This window comes from Somniosus microcephalus, chromosome 30 (genome assembly GCF_052327205.1).
Source record: "Somniosus microcephalus isolate GS21.2 chromosome 30, FLI_Smic_1.0, whole genome shotgun sequence".
Classification (NCBI taxonomy): domain Eukaryota; kingdom Metazoa; phylum Chordata; class Chondrichthyes; order Squaliformes; family Somniosidae; genus Somniosus; species Somniosus microcephalus.
Window position 1 is genome coordinate 30,030,401 of NC_141016.1, and position 15,165 is coordinate 30,045,565.

Below are 15,165 nucleotides of genomic sequence, written 5' to 3' on the forward strand. Positions count from 1 at the left end.
CACCTCTTTTGATGTGATCAATGCTTTGCTCTTCTGGAAAGCTCGTTTACATTCATCACTCCACTTCCATGGTACCCCCGTTTGCAGTAGGGTGTTCAGTGGGTGTAGTACGGTAGACAAATTCGGCAAGAACTTATGGTAGTAGTTCACCAGCCCGAGGAACGACCTCAGTTGTGACACATTTTCCGGTGCTGGAGCCTTGACTACTGCCTCAATCTTTTCAGGGGACTTATGTAACCCCTCTTTATCGATAACGTGGCCACAATACAAGATCTGCTTCTGGAAAAACTCGTATTTGTGGCGATTAGCTCGGAGCCCATATTCCTTCAATCTAGTGAGCAGCTGCTCCAGGTTGGCGAGGTGATCACTGTCATTTTCGCCCGTGACCAGGATGTCATCCAAATAACACTGGGTCCTTGGAATCCCTTGCAGGACTTGTTCCATTGCCCTTTGCCAAATAGCCGGAGCTGATGCTACCCCGAACACCAGCCGGTTGTATTGGTAGAGACCTTTATGAGTGTTGATCGTGAGGTACTGTTTCGAGGCTTCTTCTACCTCCATTTGCAGGTACGCCTGGGCCAGGTCAATCTTAATGAAGCGTTTCCCTCCAGATAGCGAGGCGAAAATATCTTCAATCCGCGGAAGCGGATATTGTACAGTGTGAAGGACTGGGTTCACTGTCACCTTAAAGTCCCCACAGATGCGAACCTTCTTTGGTTCCCCAGGCGTATTACTCAATGACCTCTTCATTACAGGAACGATGGGTGTAGCCCACTCGCTCCAGTCCACTTTGGACAGTACTCCTGAATGTTCCAAACCTTCCAGCTCTGCTTCGACGGCTGGGCAGATCGCATAAGGTACCGGTCTGGCCTTAAAAAACTTTGGGCTTGCATTTTCCTCTATTTTGATCTTCGCTGTTATGCCTTTTAGTGTTCCAAATCCCTGCTGGAACACTTCTTGTGCGTCAGTTAGCATTTTTGACAGTCGTCCAGGTGTGACGTCGTCATCCTTTTTGGTATCTACAGTCAGTGCTTGCATGGAATGCCAATCTAGCTGTATCTTCCGGATCCATTCACATCCTAGTAGTGGTGGTCCTCCATCTGGCAATACATATAGGTCCATTTTGGTGTTTCCTTGCCGTTATATATAACGTTCACCCTTATTTTTCCTTTGGGGTAGACTTTTTGCCCCGTGTACATCTTCAAGACAATCTTTGTATCTCTCAAGGGTATATGTGAGAATAGCCGCTTGTAGTCCCTTCGGTTTATGACTGTTAGGGCTGATCCGGTGTCCAATTCCATTTTCACTTGGACTCCTGCTATCTTGAGCGTGACCCAGATAGTTTGGTGATCCTCCGTTTTGATCACATTATGTAGTTTCAGACAACCCAGCTCCTTGCTTCCGGAGTCTGTATCACTCTTCTGTTCGTCTGAACTACTCTCCGTCACCTTATGTACCTTCTTGTACTTCTCCTGTGGAGATTTCTTGCTGCTGGTTTTCTTTCCCGACCTGCAGACTCTTGCTATGTGTCCTACTTTTCCACACTGTTTGCACACTTTGTCCTTGAACCAGCAATCATTATGGTCGTGTGTTGTTCTGCCGCAGCGATAGCACTTCACTGTTCCGTATGACATTTAATTTGTGCCATATTCTTGCGGTCTCCGTTGTATCTCTGCAGCGCCCCGTGTTGCTGCTTCGTGTGATACTGCAATGCTGAAAGCCTTGTCCAGCATAAGATCCTTTTCTGATAGAAGCCGTTTCTGGGTTCCTTCACTTTGAAGCCCACACACAAACTTGTCCCTTAAAGTATCTGCTAGTCCCGTTCCAAACTGGCAGTGTTTCGATAGCTTGCGCAGTTCCGTTAAATACTCAGCATTACTTTCATCTTTATGCTGGTTCCTTTTGTGAAACTTAAATCTTTCTGCTATCAGCAGCGGTGTGGGGTTTAAGTGGTCCTGTAGGATTGACACTATGTTTTCAAAATCCTTTTCTACTGGCTTCTCTGGGGTTGCTAGGTTTTGTAGTAAGCCATACGTTTTTGCACCCATTGAATTCAACAATACCAGCGCTTTCCTGTCATCTGGCACTTCATTCGTCTTGCAGTACACTTCTATGCGTTCGACATATGTTGTCCAATCTTCGACTTCATTGTCGAACGCTGTGATACTGCCACTCTTCGGCATTTTTGGGTGTGGTTAGACTGGCTTAAAATGGCGTCGCCCGCGCTTTCCTTTCTTCCCCGCTGCGGCTTAAAATGGCGTCTCCCGCGCTTTCCTTTCTTCCCCGCTGCGGCTTAAAATGGCGTCTCCCGCGCTGCTGCCAACGCCGCTCTCGGCGGTCCTCGTGGCAAATGGCGACACCCTGTGGGTTTAGTGCGCTGCTCCTGTGCTGCTGCCAATGCCGCTCTCTGCGGTCCTCATGGCAATGGCAGCGCCTCGCGTTTTCCTGCGCGCCTCTCTCCCCCGTTGACGCTGCTCGGCCCTTGAACACCGGCTGCGCTCTGCTCTCTCTCGTCTCTCTCCCCGTTGATGCCGCTCGGTCCTGAACACCGGCTGCGCCCTGTGCGCTCTGCCCTCTCTCGCTCCCCCGTCGACGCTGCTCGGTCTTTTTCTGTGCCGCTCGGTCGGGCTCTAGCCGCCGCTGTCCAGGAAGGGTCTGCGCAGTACCTGTTGCCAGCCCGTTTCGCTGGACCACCATGACTGGAAAGCCAAGCCTGGCTCTCGACAGCCTCCCCTGCGATGCTCAAATCTCCGCTGGATGACTGGGCGGTTGCCCGTGGTCGACGCCCGTGCTTCTGGACTCGACCTCCTTCCACTGTTCTCCAGGAGCGAATCCCTGGGAGGTGATGCAGAGTTGCAGGTAGGTTCGAATCTGCATCGTCGCCAATGTTATATCCGTGTATCTTAATGTTGTGTCCTTCAATAATCAGACTGCAGGGAACCATTCAACAGGTGTTTACTGAATGAGGGTTACTCTAGAACTAAGTGTACAGATCACTACTCAGGGTTTACAGGTGTGGTCACTGCCGGTACTACAGTATACAGGAGCTGTAAAAAGTAGTTCTCTCCCTTAAGGTATATATACATTACATACATTACAGGGACTGTGCACCGACAATGTCAGACTTGTAGCACCATTGCTTAACGTCTCGTGCTCAGACTAACTTTGAGAGTTTAAAAGACGTCAGGTTGGAACAAGTTGTGTCCATCACGAACATGAGCTGGAACAGGTGTGAGCAGATCCCACACCTATATTTCAACGCCATCAGCCTTTTGTTATACAGTTTGTGAAACACTTCACGTTATGATGGAATTAGTGTCAAAGAATCACGGTGAGGAGGTGCTGAGGTCACACCCATTACAGCCTCATTGCTGGGTAACAGTGCAGAGCAGTTCCACCTCCTCCCCCTGCCCGCCAGTAGGGACCCTGGCCTGGAAATTTGGTGGGCTGCGCCACCAGTTAGCACCTACAGAGGGCACTCAGTGGCTTCAGCGCCACTGGCCACGCCTCCCGCGATATTTAGCTGGGGCACTAATGGCGGCGTTAGCCTGTTGCGCTGCGCCGCCACCGATGACGCCATCAGTGTGCGCAGCGCCCCACTACCGCCCCGATCTTGATATTCGGTAGCGCCCGCCTCTGTAGCGCCGTTTGCAAATCGCGCCCGGTTCACGGGGCCTACCTGTGGCGACAGTTGCGCAAATTAAGGTGGAGGTGCGGGGCGGCCGTTTTTTCCGGCGGCCGCCTGCCAGCACCTCCGTCCCCGGCCTCCTGATCTCCCCCCGCGGCAGTGCCGGCTGTTTTCCGAGAGCCCGGCACTTCTCCTCGGTGCCGGGCTCTTTTGCCGACACTCGTGATCTCCGATCGCGCTGGTGCAGGCCCCTCCCCCTTAAGAATGGGAGGAAGGCCTGCAGTACCGCAGCGCGCCGTGCCGCAGTGTGTGACGCTGCGGCACGTTGCGCTGCGATATTCAGTTTCAGCGCCCTAAGAGGGACGCGGAGCGCCTCGAGCCTCGCCCCGTGTCCCTCTTGGGGCGTTCAAGCTGAATTTCCGGCGGTCGCTACTGCTCCGATCGCTGCGCTAATTCCGGCGCCCAGGCGAGCATGGCGCCCCATTTGTGGCTCCGCCGAATTTCTCCCCCCCGACTTTCCACCCAATTCCTTGCCAGGATGATGTTTTCTAAGTTATATGTTTCGACACTTTGTGCCCCGGTGACTCACAGTGTCTCTCTGAAGCGTGTGTGAGATATACAAACATACGAACAATGACGGACAGGTAAAGACCACCTGGTCCATCCGGCCTGTCCCACTCAATTGTGATACCTTGTGACGTAAGAAAACTACTCGGCACTTGGTCTAAGCGTTAAACAGAGCTTTAATCAACTGTTTTACAACATGGAGGTCTAGTTGTGTCCTTCACTAGTTCCTGTTAAGAATGTCCTGCGCAAGCTGGGCCCGTGCCCGAGTATTTATACTCTCCCTGGACAGCGCCACCCGCAGGCCGCTCAGTATTATTTCATAAGTCTTTCTTTCATGAATGACTGATTCATCTCACCTTGTGTATCACAACATATACACTCTCCACCCCCAACCCGAAACCATGTGATCTCCCGGGAGAGGCGAAAAAGCAGATAAAAAAAACCCAGGCCAATTTGGGAAAAAAAAGTCTGGGAAATTCCTCTCCGACCCATCTAGACGATCGAAACTAGTCCAGGAGATCACTCCGGCCCTGAATTCTCTGCAGTACCCACCTTCTGTAAGAGGTGATCTCCGCCCCGGCCAGAAACAGGTCCAGCTCTCGCTTAAAGGAATTCAGCGAGTCTGCGTCCACCGCACGAGACGGCACCCTGTTCCAGAGTTCCACTATTCTCTGGGAAAAGAACCACCTCCTGACATCTGACCTATCCCTGGCCTTATACAACTTAAACATGTGACCCTAATTAAAACTTATAAAATTCTAACAGGACTAGACAGACTAGATGCAGGAAGGATGTTCCCGATGGTCGGGGAGTCCAGAACCAGGGGTCACAGTCTAAGGATAAGGGGTAAGCCATTTAGGACAGAGATGAGGAGGAATTTCTTCACCCAGAGAGTGGTGAACCTGTGGAATTCTCTTCCACAGAAGGTAGTTGAGGCCAATTCATTAAATATATTCAAGAAGGAGTTGGATATATTTCTTAAGGCTAAAGGGATCAGGGGATATGGGGAGAAAGCAGGGACAGGGTACTGAATTTGGATGATCAGCCATGATCTCATTAAATGGCGGAGCAGGCTCGAGGGGCCGAATGGCCTACTCCTGCTCCTATCTTCTATGTTTCTATGGTCCTTCCTAACCTATTTAATGGAAATAAACTGTCAGCTGGAACACAATCCATTCCCTTCATTATCTTATAAACCTCAATCAGATCCCCCCCATAGTCTCGCTTCTGTAAAGTGTAGAGTCCCAACTCTTTTAGCCTATCTTGATAACTAAGATGCTTGAAACGGGGAATTAGTCCAGTGGCCCTTCTCCGCATGCTCTCCAAAGCCATCTGCCCATTCTGAGCTGAGGAATCTTCTTGTGATTTAAGGCACTTGATTACCAGTCGTTACGTTAATCATAAAACAAACTTTGACCTTACCACTTTCATTTGAAAATCGTCTGATAGTGGGGGGCAGGGTGAAATGTCTTCCGGGTCTTCGATGATCTCCAGAACATTCCGCAGCTCATTTGCTGCGGGGCAATAGCAGAATTACTTCAAATTATTGGACTATTCAGGAAGACTGTCGCGGTCCTCACTGAAATATGCTGACGGTGCATCAATACCGTGCGCAATCCCGAACTGCTACAACTCGGTGATGTTGGGAATGTCCAGCACTGACCTCGTCTCCGTCACTGAGCACCCGCCCCTCCCTGACTGCCCAGTGAGGTCATAGCCCGAGTTATACTGCCAGTACCGCCTCGCCCGCTGGCTCGTTAATATTCAAATGATACATTACGTTTAATTAAAAGCGAAAAGAAAATTCACAGAATCACAGAAACCCCACAGTGCAGATAGAGGCCATTTCGGCCCATCGAGCCTGCACCGACACATATACGACCCGATCCCCGTAACCCCTACACCATCACATATCCCACCCTATCCCCGTAACCCCACGTATTTAATCCCCCTAACACTAAGGGTCAATTTATCATAGCCAATCAACCTAACCCGCACATCTTTGGACTGTGGGAGGAAACCGGAGCACCCGGAGAAAACCCACGCAAACATGGGGAGAATGTGCAAACTCCACACAGACAGTCGCCTGAGGCCGGATTCGAACCCGGGTCTCTGGCGCTGTGAGGCAACAGTGCTAACCACTATGCCACCGTGCTGCTCGATGCTGAGATTAAAACTCGTGTCCAATTAAAATTTGGACACGTAACATTTTTGGATACTAAGGGAATCAAGGGATATGGGGATCGGGCGGGAAAGTGGAGTTGAGGTCAAAGATCAGCCATGATCTTATGGAATGGCGGAGCAGGCTCGAGGGGCCGAATGGCTCCTGTTTCTTATGTTCTTCACAGGCCATGAGTACGTGCGTATTCCCCGCACTCCAGTCAGTCGTCCCTGTCCCCGAGTGAGAAGGTGACCAGACCCCAGGCCACTGCCCAGTGAGAACCCACAGTCAGCCTTCCATTCCTGGTCCTGATCAGCTGTAGAAGGGACCACTCCCTATACAGGAGCTCCCGAGCTCCTGCGGACAAGGCTTGTTATCCACAGGCGCAGAGAAACAGCTCACTCTCGCTGGCACCATCTTCCAGCTATCAGCTCCCAAAAACTGGCATTTCTATAGCGCCTTTCACAACCTCAGGACGTCCCAAAGCGCTTTATAGCCAATGAAGTACTTTTGAAGTGCAGTCACTGTTGTAATGTAGGAAATGCGGCAGCCAATATGTGCACAGCAAGCTCCCACAAACAGCAATGTGAAAATGACCAGGCAATCTGTTTCAGGTGTCGGTTGAGGATAAATATTGGCCGGGACACTGGGGTTTGGGGGGTGGGACTCCCCTGCTCTTCCAATAGTGCCACAAGATCTTTTTCCACCCGAGAGGGCAGAGGGGGCCTCAATTTAACGTCTCATCTGAAGGACGGCACCTCCGACAGTGCGGCACTCGCTCAGCACTGCACTGGAGCATCAGCCTGGGTTTTGTGCTCAAGCCCCTGGAGTGGGACTTGAACCCACAACCTCCTGACCCAGAGGTGAGGGTGCTGCCCACTGAGCCACGGCTGGCAGCAAGGTACTGGGGGGAAGAGAAGCCGCTCAGTTTATGCTGACACTTATTGACTTCAGTCGGTTTGTCACACTGTGACTCTAACTCACGGTCACCGGGAAATCTGTAATGAAAGGTGAATGCCACCTACCGTTCTCGGGGGGCTGTGTCTCCGAGCGATTCTCTGTCAGGGTAACGCAACTCATAAACATGTAATCTGCATCCTCAGCTGGCACTGAAGCACAGGAGAATCTCATTAATCACCTACAATCATTGGTTTGCCATTTACAAATGTTGTTTTAAAACGTTTCCCCTCAAAGTTCCCATTGCCTCAGTTGAGGAATTCTTAAGGCAACGTTCTACCAGCTCCCACTGGCTCGGTAGGTAAACGTGCTGCCAAGGCAGAGTCCTCTCGTCCTCTCCCCTCGGTGTAATCGCAGTCCCTGGCTGCCCCCACTTCCCTACTGCAACATGGCGAGATCAGGGTTTCAGTGGATGTGTCACGGTTTGCTTTTTGCATGGAGTGGGTCTAGCTGTGGGTTGCGTTGAGATATGTTTTAAGTTAAAGGTTGCTTTCAATGGGGTCCATTTCTTAGAACAGAGTCATAATGGGACGTGGATGGAAGCCAGGTGAGAGGTGGTTAATAGGCTCTTTGTTCTGTCCTCAGACTAAGCAAGAAGGCGATTGGAAAGCCGAAATAACAACAGAAAATGCTGGGAAAAACTCAGCAGGCCAGGCAACATCTGTGAAGAGAGAAACAGTCAAAGTTTCAGGTCGAAACCCTTCGTCAGGACTGAAAAAACACAGGAAATGAAACCGATTAAAGGCCAGTTTGGGGGCTGGGAAATGGGGATGAGAGAACAAAAGAGAAGTGAAGAGACATTAAGAGGTATTCAAAACCAGACGAGATGGTGATAGGACTAGTGGAGACAAAAGGCGGCTCGAGATTAGGTGTGATTTCACACCTAATCTTGAGCCGTCTTTTATCTCTTTACTAGTCCTATCACCATCTCGTCTGGTTTTGAATACCTCTTAATGTCTCTTCACTTCTCTTTTGTTCTCTTATCCCCATTTCCCAGCCCCCAAACTGGCCTTTTAACCTGTTTCATTTCCTGTGTTTTTTCAGTCCTGACGAAGGGTTTCGACCTGAAACGTTAACTCTGTTTTTCTCTTCACAGATGTTGCCTGGCCTGCTGAGTTTTTCCAGCATTTTCTGCTGATTAGAAAGCTGCTCTGGCCCAACGCGTTGGACAGCCTGTGATCTCCGTCCTCGGTGAGTGGGAGGAAGAAAGACACAGGCGCTTTGAGAAAGAGACTTCTGATCCTGGGAGAGGCTGGGATCAGGGACAGGAATGTTGTGACGAGGGGAACACGGGTGACCAGTACGTACTGAATCCGGAATGTTCTGTACACGGGCTTCCGTTCAGCTCCTGAAGCAATTCTGCAACAGACTCCTTCTTCGACTCCGCGACGCAACTTAAACTTTCGGCGTCCAACACCGTGAGGAACGACTGCAGCTCAGAGAATAACCGATCCAGGTCTGAGGAGAAAGAGAGACGTTAAACAGTTCATCCCGGTGTGATCATCACTCAGTGGGAAGCAAGGATCAGCCCAGCCCACTCATCCAATCTCCTTCAATCACTCGAGAGACAGAACATTCAAACAATTGGATTATTCAAAGTGCAGTTACAGACCATGATGAGCGAGAGGGACTCAGATCTGATGGGCTGAATGGCCTTTTCTCATCTCCTCCTTTCCTGAAGACATTGATTCTTTGCAGGCCCACAGGCCTTGGTCCCCTCCCCCCCGCCCCCCCACCCTGCCTCCCCCGGTCCCTGAAGCAAGTGCCATTCTTCATTGGTGAGAAATGACAATGAGTGTCACCATTGGGAGCATCACAGTCAACCTTGATCCTCCTCCAGCCCTACAACCCCGAGATCTCTTCACTCCTCCAAATCTAGCCTCTGGCACATCCCCGATTTTAATCATCCCACCATTGGCGGCCGTGCCTTCAGCTGCCTAGGCCCTAAATTCCCTCCCTAAACCGCTCCCCCTCTCTTGCCTCTTTTAAGACCTACCTTTTGGTCACTTGTGCCAATATCTCCTTATGTGGCTCGGTATCAAACTGCGAAGCACCTTGGGACGTTTTACTACGTTAAAGGCGCTCTATAAATGCAAGTTGTTGTTGTGGGGGGGGGGAAGAGAAGGAAGAAAAGTTACAGGAGTCACTGCCCAGCTGTGCCGTGCCCTGGCAAGCTGTTCAGACTGGCATCGCTGGTAATCTGGGAGCAGGCTTGCCACGGGGAGTGTGTGGCACTTGGAGATCGGGAGGATCTTGGGAGGGGAAAAAAAACCCAGAAAAAAACCTGGGGAAATGTCAGTGCTGTTGTTGTTGTTCAGGTTGATTTGCATTGGTCGTGAAACACAAACAAGAGCACTGTCTCTCTGATCTACTGTAAAAGATACTTACATTGTGGGACACCACAGTACCAATCTTGTCTCATTCATACAGTTGACTGAACAAGTGGCTGTGTTACCAGAATGAATGGTCCTTACTCTCCATGCTCCATGAAAGAACGTCAATGTTGTCTGGTTCAGAGCTCGGACTGCGGCTGAATGAAGCAGTTTATAAACACCAGAGTATCTCAGTGGCCTATCACAAAGAATCTCATTGTTAACTCACAATCATTTCTGCATCTCCTTGTGAAGGGGGGGGGTGGGTGGGGGAAGGAATCTGTGAGCCGTGGAGGTAACTGTGCCACAGAATAACCTGACTCGGTGGCTTGATGCAGCCTGCAGAGTTTTAACCGCTCCATCTACCGTGCTCGCTGGCAGACGTTCACAGGGCAATGGAAATGCTTTGTGCAGTTTCCTTGCTCATCATTATTGGACTAATTTGGATTAGAAACATCACCCAACTCTATCGCTTCTTCAATATTTTCAAAGCCAAAATGAAATAAACAGCTGCATTATATCATCAGTTCCACAAGGTTGACTGACACGTTTCAACAAGCGTTATAGAATCTTACAGCACAGGAGGCGGCCATTCGGCCCATCGTACCGGTGCCAGCTCTGTGAAAGAGCTCTCCAATTCATCCCACCGCCCCCCTGATCTTTCATTATTGTAACCGCTTCTGATGGATACCCGACAAAACCGCCAAGAATGTTAATAAAAGACAGGAGAAAGCACGAGAGGAAGCAAAGAAAGAGAAAAGGAAGAGTGAGAGAAATAAAGCCGGGAGAATGAAAGGGGGGGTGGGGAACGAGCGAAAATAAGAGAGAAAGAAAGGAGTGCGGCGTGATCAATCGCCCGCTACAGCTCGAGGAGGAACGGCCCACCTCACCACCCTTACAGGGGATCGAAGGTCAGCTCCAGGCCTGGGCTGAGGCACGAAAGCTTCTGCGGCAACCAGCCAGCAAGAGAAAGCCAACCAGGTGATTCCGAATCCATTTCATCCTTTGCCCTCCTACACAAGTGACTTGTTATGGGCTGTAATGGGTTGCGAACAGCACTGTGCTGGGTAGAGTTACTGTCAGAGGGAGCTGGCCATTCACCGCTAAGAGAGGGAGGTACTAGGGGCAAATCGGCCTGGCCACTCTTGCCAACTGCAGATCGTGCAGACGTCCGCACTGCCAGGGGCTACCCTATTGGTCACTGAGGGTGCGTGGTGCTTGGAGTAAGACATGAACCAAATTACTGAGCAGCTCCAGGTAATTTAACTGGACAAAACCAGGTAGAAGGTGATGACTCTTTTGGTCTGCAAGGTTTTATTTATTATCAATTTTAGAAGATTCCAGATTGGTTGGTCGTTGTGTCACCTAGTTTGGGCTCCCTGGTTTGTAGCTCCCAGGAGTGTAACAGAACTGCCTTGGGTCCCGGCGAGACCCCGGGGCTAAAGTAGCTGCTGCATCTGTGGGGAAAGCAGGGCGGGGGAAGACCAGTCGACCAGTCACGGTGGGAAAGTCTCTTTCACAAGGCCCCCTACAATGACCTGGATTAAGCAGCTTCTTGAATATATTTAATGAATTGGCCTCTACTGCCTTCTGTGGTAGAGAATTCCACAGGTTCACCACTCTCTGGGTGAAGAAATTCCTCCTCATTTCTGTCCTAAATGGCCTACCCCTTATCCTTAGACTATGACCCCTGGTTCTGGACTCCCCAACCATCGGGAGCATCCTTCCTGCATCTAGTCTGTCTAGTCCTGTCAGAATTTTATAAGTTTCAATGAGATCCCCTCTCATTCTTCTAAACTCCAGCGAGTACAAGCCCAGTCGACCCAATCTCTCCTCATACGTCATTCCTGCCATCCCAGGTATCAGCCTGGTGAATCTTCGCTGAACTCCTTCCATGGCAAGAATATCCTTCCTCAGATAAGGCGACCAAAACTGCACACAATACTCAAGATGTGGTCTCACCAAGGCCCTGTACAACTGCAGCAAGACATCCTTGTTCCTGTACTCAAACCCTCTCGCTACGAAGGCCAACATACCATTTGCCTTCTTAACCGCCTGCTGCACCTGCATGCTTACCTTCAGCGACTGGTGCACAAGGACACCCAGGTCTCGTTGCACTTCCCCTTCTCCCAATCTATTGCCGTTCAGATAATAATCTGCCTTCCTGTTTTTGCCACCAAAGTGGATAACCTCACATTTATCCACGTTATATTGCATCTGCCATGCTTCTGCCCAATCACCCAACCTGTCCAAATCATCCTGGAGTTCCTCTACTGCCTTCTGTGGTACCTGAAGGAAAAAAAAATTGCAGGGCTACAGGGAAAGGGCGAGGGAGTGGGACTAGCTGAAGTGCCCTTGCAGAGAGCTGGCATGGGCTCGATGGGCCGAATGGCCTCCTTCTGTGCTGTAACCATTCCATGATACTATGACTATGTTATAGAGTCTATAATCTGATGCTGGAGCCGGAGGCGACCATGGTGGGACCTGGAGGGAGATCTAAACATAAGAACATAAGAAGTAGGAGCAGGAGTAGGCCATACGGCCCCTCGGGCCTGCTCCACCATTCAATAGGACCATGGCTGATCCGAACCTAGACTCACGTCCACTTCCCTGCCCTCTCCCCATAACCCCTAATTCCCTTATCTGCTAGGAAACTGTCTATCTCCGTTTTAAATCTATTTAATGTTGCAGCTTCCACAGCTCTCTGAGGTAGCAAATTCCATAGATTTACTACCCTCTGAGTGAAGAAGTTTCTCATCTCAGTTTTGAAAGGGCAGCCCCTTATTCTAAGATTATGCCCCCTAGTTCTAGTCTCACCCATCAGTGGAAACATCCTCCCCGCATCCACCCGATCAAGCCCCCTCACAATCTTGTATGTTTCGATAAGATCGCCTCTCATTCTTCTGAATTCCAATGAGTAGAGGCCCAACCTACTCAACCTTTCCTCATACGTCAACCCCCTCATCTCCAGAATCAACTGAGTGAACCTTCTCTGAACTGCCTCGAGAGCAAGTATATCTTTTCTTAAATATGGAAACCAAAACTGCACGCAGTATTCCAGGTGTGGCCTCACCAATACCCTGTATAACTGAAGCAAGACTTCCCTGTTTTTATACTCCATCCCCCTTGCAATAAAAGCCAAGACCTGCACTGGGTGAGGTCCTAACTGAACAAGCAATGGCAGGTTTAGCTGGTTAAACCCTAACAGGGTTATGTGCTCCTGAGTGTTGACTCTTGCCCACCTGCACTCGTTCTATGGGTAGTGGAGTGTGTCCCACAGTAGTTTGTTCTGGAGACTCTGACACAGGATGTTCGGTTCCACACGAGTTGATCAAAAAGAACCACTAGGGCCAAATTAGCCAAAAACACGGCTTCATAATACATTCCCAATTGCCAAATACTTAATCAAAAATAGTAGAGCGTTTTTCTCTGTAATTAGCAACTACCCAATTAAATTTAACTGTCAAAATGTGCAAGTTTCGAGCCGTGCGTTGCACAACTTTGTTACTGGGTGTTAGTTGTGGAGAAAAACAGGCGTTTCTATAACGCAGGAAAGAGGAATTTCAACTCGGGTGACAGTTTAGGAACAGCTCGACAAGTCATAGCAAGAAAATAACAACAAGCAGGACAACAGTTTCATTCCACAGGTGAGTAACAGAGCACTAATTATCCTTGAAACAGCAACTGATTCTGTGTCACTGACCTGTAGATACAGCACCTCCAACATGGCCAACGCACGACATGCACATTCCCTACATCGCAACAGTCACTACACTTCAACAACAACAACCTGTATTTATATAGCGCCTTTAATGTAGTACAACGTCCCAAGGCGCTGCGCAGGAGCGCAAATCAGACAAGATGTGACACTGAGCCACATAAGGAGATATTAGGACAGGGGCTTGGTCACAGAGCGTCTTAAAGGAGGAGAGAGAGGTAGCGAGGCAGAGAGGTTTAGGGAGGGAATTCCAGAGCTTAGGGCCTTGGCAGCTGAAGGCACGGCCGCCAATGGAGTGATTAAAATCGGGGATGCGCAAGAGGCCAGAATTGGAGGGGCGCAGATATCTCGGGGTGTTGTGGGGCTGGAGGAGGTTACAGAGATGGGGAGGGGCGAGACCGTGGAGGGATTTGAAAACAAGGATGAGAATTTTAAAAATCAAGATGTTGCCGGACCGGGAGCCAAAATAGGTCAGCGAGCGCAGGGGTGATAGGTGAACGGGACTTGGTGCAAATACTTCAAAAGTACTTCATTGGCTGTAAAGCGCTTTGGGACGTCCTGAGATTGTGAAAGGTGCTATAGAAATGCAAGTCTATCTTTCCTTTTACACAGCAAGCTTCACACATTACTGCTTCTCAGGGGTGCAACACGAGGAATAAAATCCAAGCAAAAAACTCTCCTCAGCTTGAGAGGGTTAGTGCGGTATTAGAGACTTACTCCAGTCTTTGTACTGGGGCGTTGTTGAGTTTATAGTGTGTTATGTTGTTCTCTCAAACACTGTTAATCCATTTTAATGAGCAGCAGAAGGAATACTTCACATTTTTTTCTTTGAAATATTTAAGAAGCCCACTCAGAGAATAGGACGCTTGCTGTTTTCTTCCCTCCCAACCTACCTTGTCCATATTATATACATATTTAAAAAAAACAAATTCAGTGCATTCCTCCATACGTAACTGGCTTGTAACCAAAGAATGCTCCAGCTAATTTATGGTACTCCTTTCAGCCCGTGTTTTTCTAACTCCGCCAGTGCAGTGTTTCACATCTTCCACGCTTACAACAAACCATGTTGGGAGAGAATCAAGTATAACGGTTATTAGCCCTCTCCACCAGACCATCCATAATCATTTGCACATTTCAGGATTCCTGTCGCAGAGCATCTGTAAACATTATTATTCCCTCATTCTCTCCCCAAGGCACGGAGTCTTACTGAGATAACATTTCCTTGCCAGATGATAGCAAGCCTCTGCTACCTTCCCCAGATGTGCGCTCGAGCGCGACCGTGGAGCCTACCGCAGCCAGTCTGACCCTGACCCTTCCGGCAGGGGTCACTGGACTGTGCTCAGGACCGAGGATCCAGGCTGACCTTTGCCCCCCCCCCCCCCTGCAGCCCAGTGCTGCCCCGTGGGAAATGTAGAAACAGCTACCTCGGCAGAGACCCGGGATCGAGCCTGGCACCTCTGGTCTGTGCGCCTCAGTACCACGCCAGGCGATGCTCACCCACGGACCATTGGTGCAGCTTTGCCAGCTCCTTGTTTGGATCCGGCTTTTGCTATTTCCTATTTCCACATGCCTTCTCAGGACCTCAGGCATGGACACAGAGCACCCCAGGGTAACTCTCTCATTTCCCTCCCTAGTTGTAAGTAAGCTGCTTGCTCCCACTCAGTGTATTTGGAGTTGCCTGGTGGTCATTGTCCTGGACTAACATTGCAGAGAAACATAGAAACATAGAAGATAGGAGCAGGAGTAGGCCATTCGGCCCCTC

General features: G+C 49.9%; 1 protein-coding gene across 1 annotated transcript in view; it reads right to left on the reverse strand.

Moving 5' to 3' along the window:
- LOC147098082 (actin filament-associated protein 1-like 2) overlaps nt 1-15,165 on the reverse strand; it is a 135,537-nt gene that overhangs the window by 76,294 nt on the left and 44,078 nt on the right. The window contains exons 2-4 of the mRNA XM_085970815.1: nt 8,622-8,771; nt 7,382-7,465; nt 5,618-5,709 (exon numbers count right to left, since the gene is read on the reverse strand). Coding sequence (XP_085826941.1) covers nt 5,618-5,709; nt 7,382-7,465; nt 8,622-8,771 — 326 coding nt within the window. The remainder of the gene's footprint in view (nt 1-5,617; nt 5,710-7,381; nt 7,466-8,621; nt 8,772-15,165) is intronic.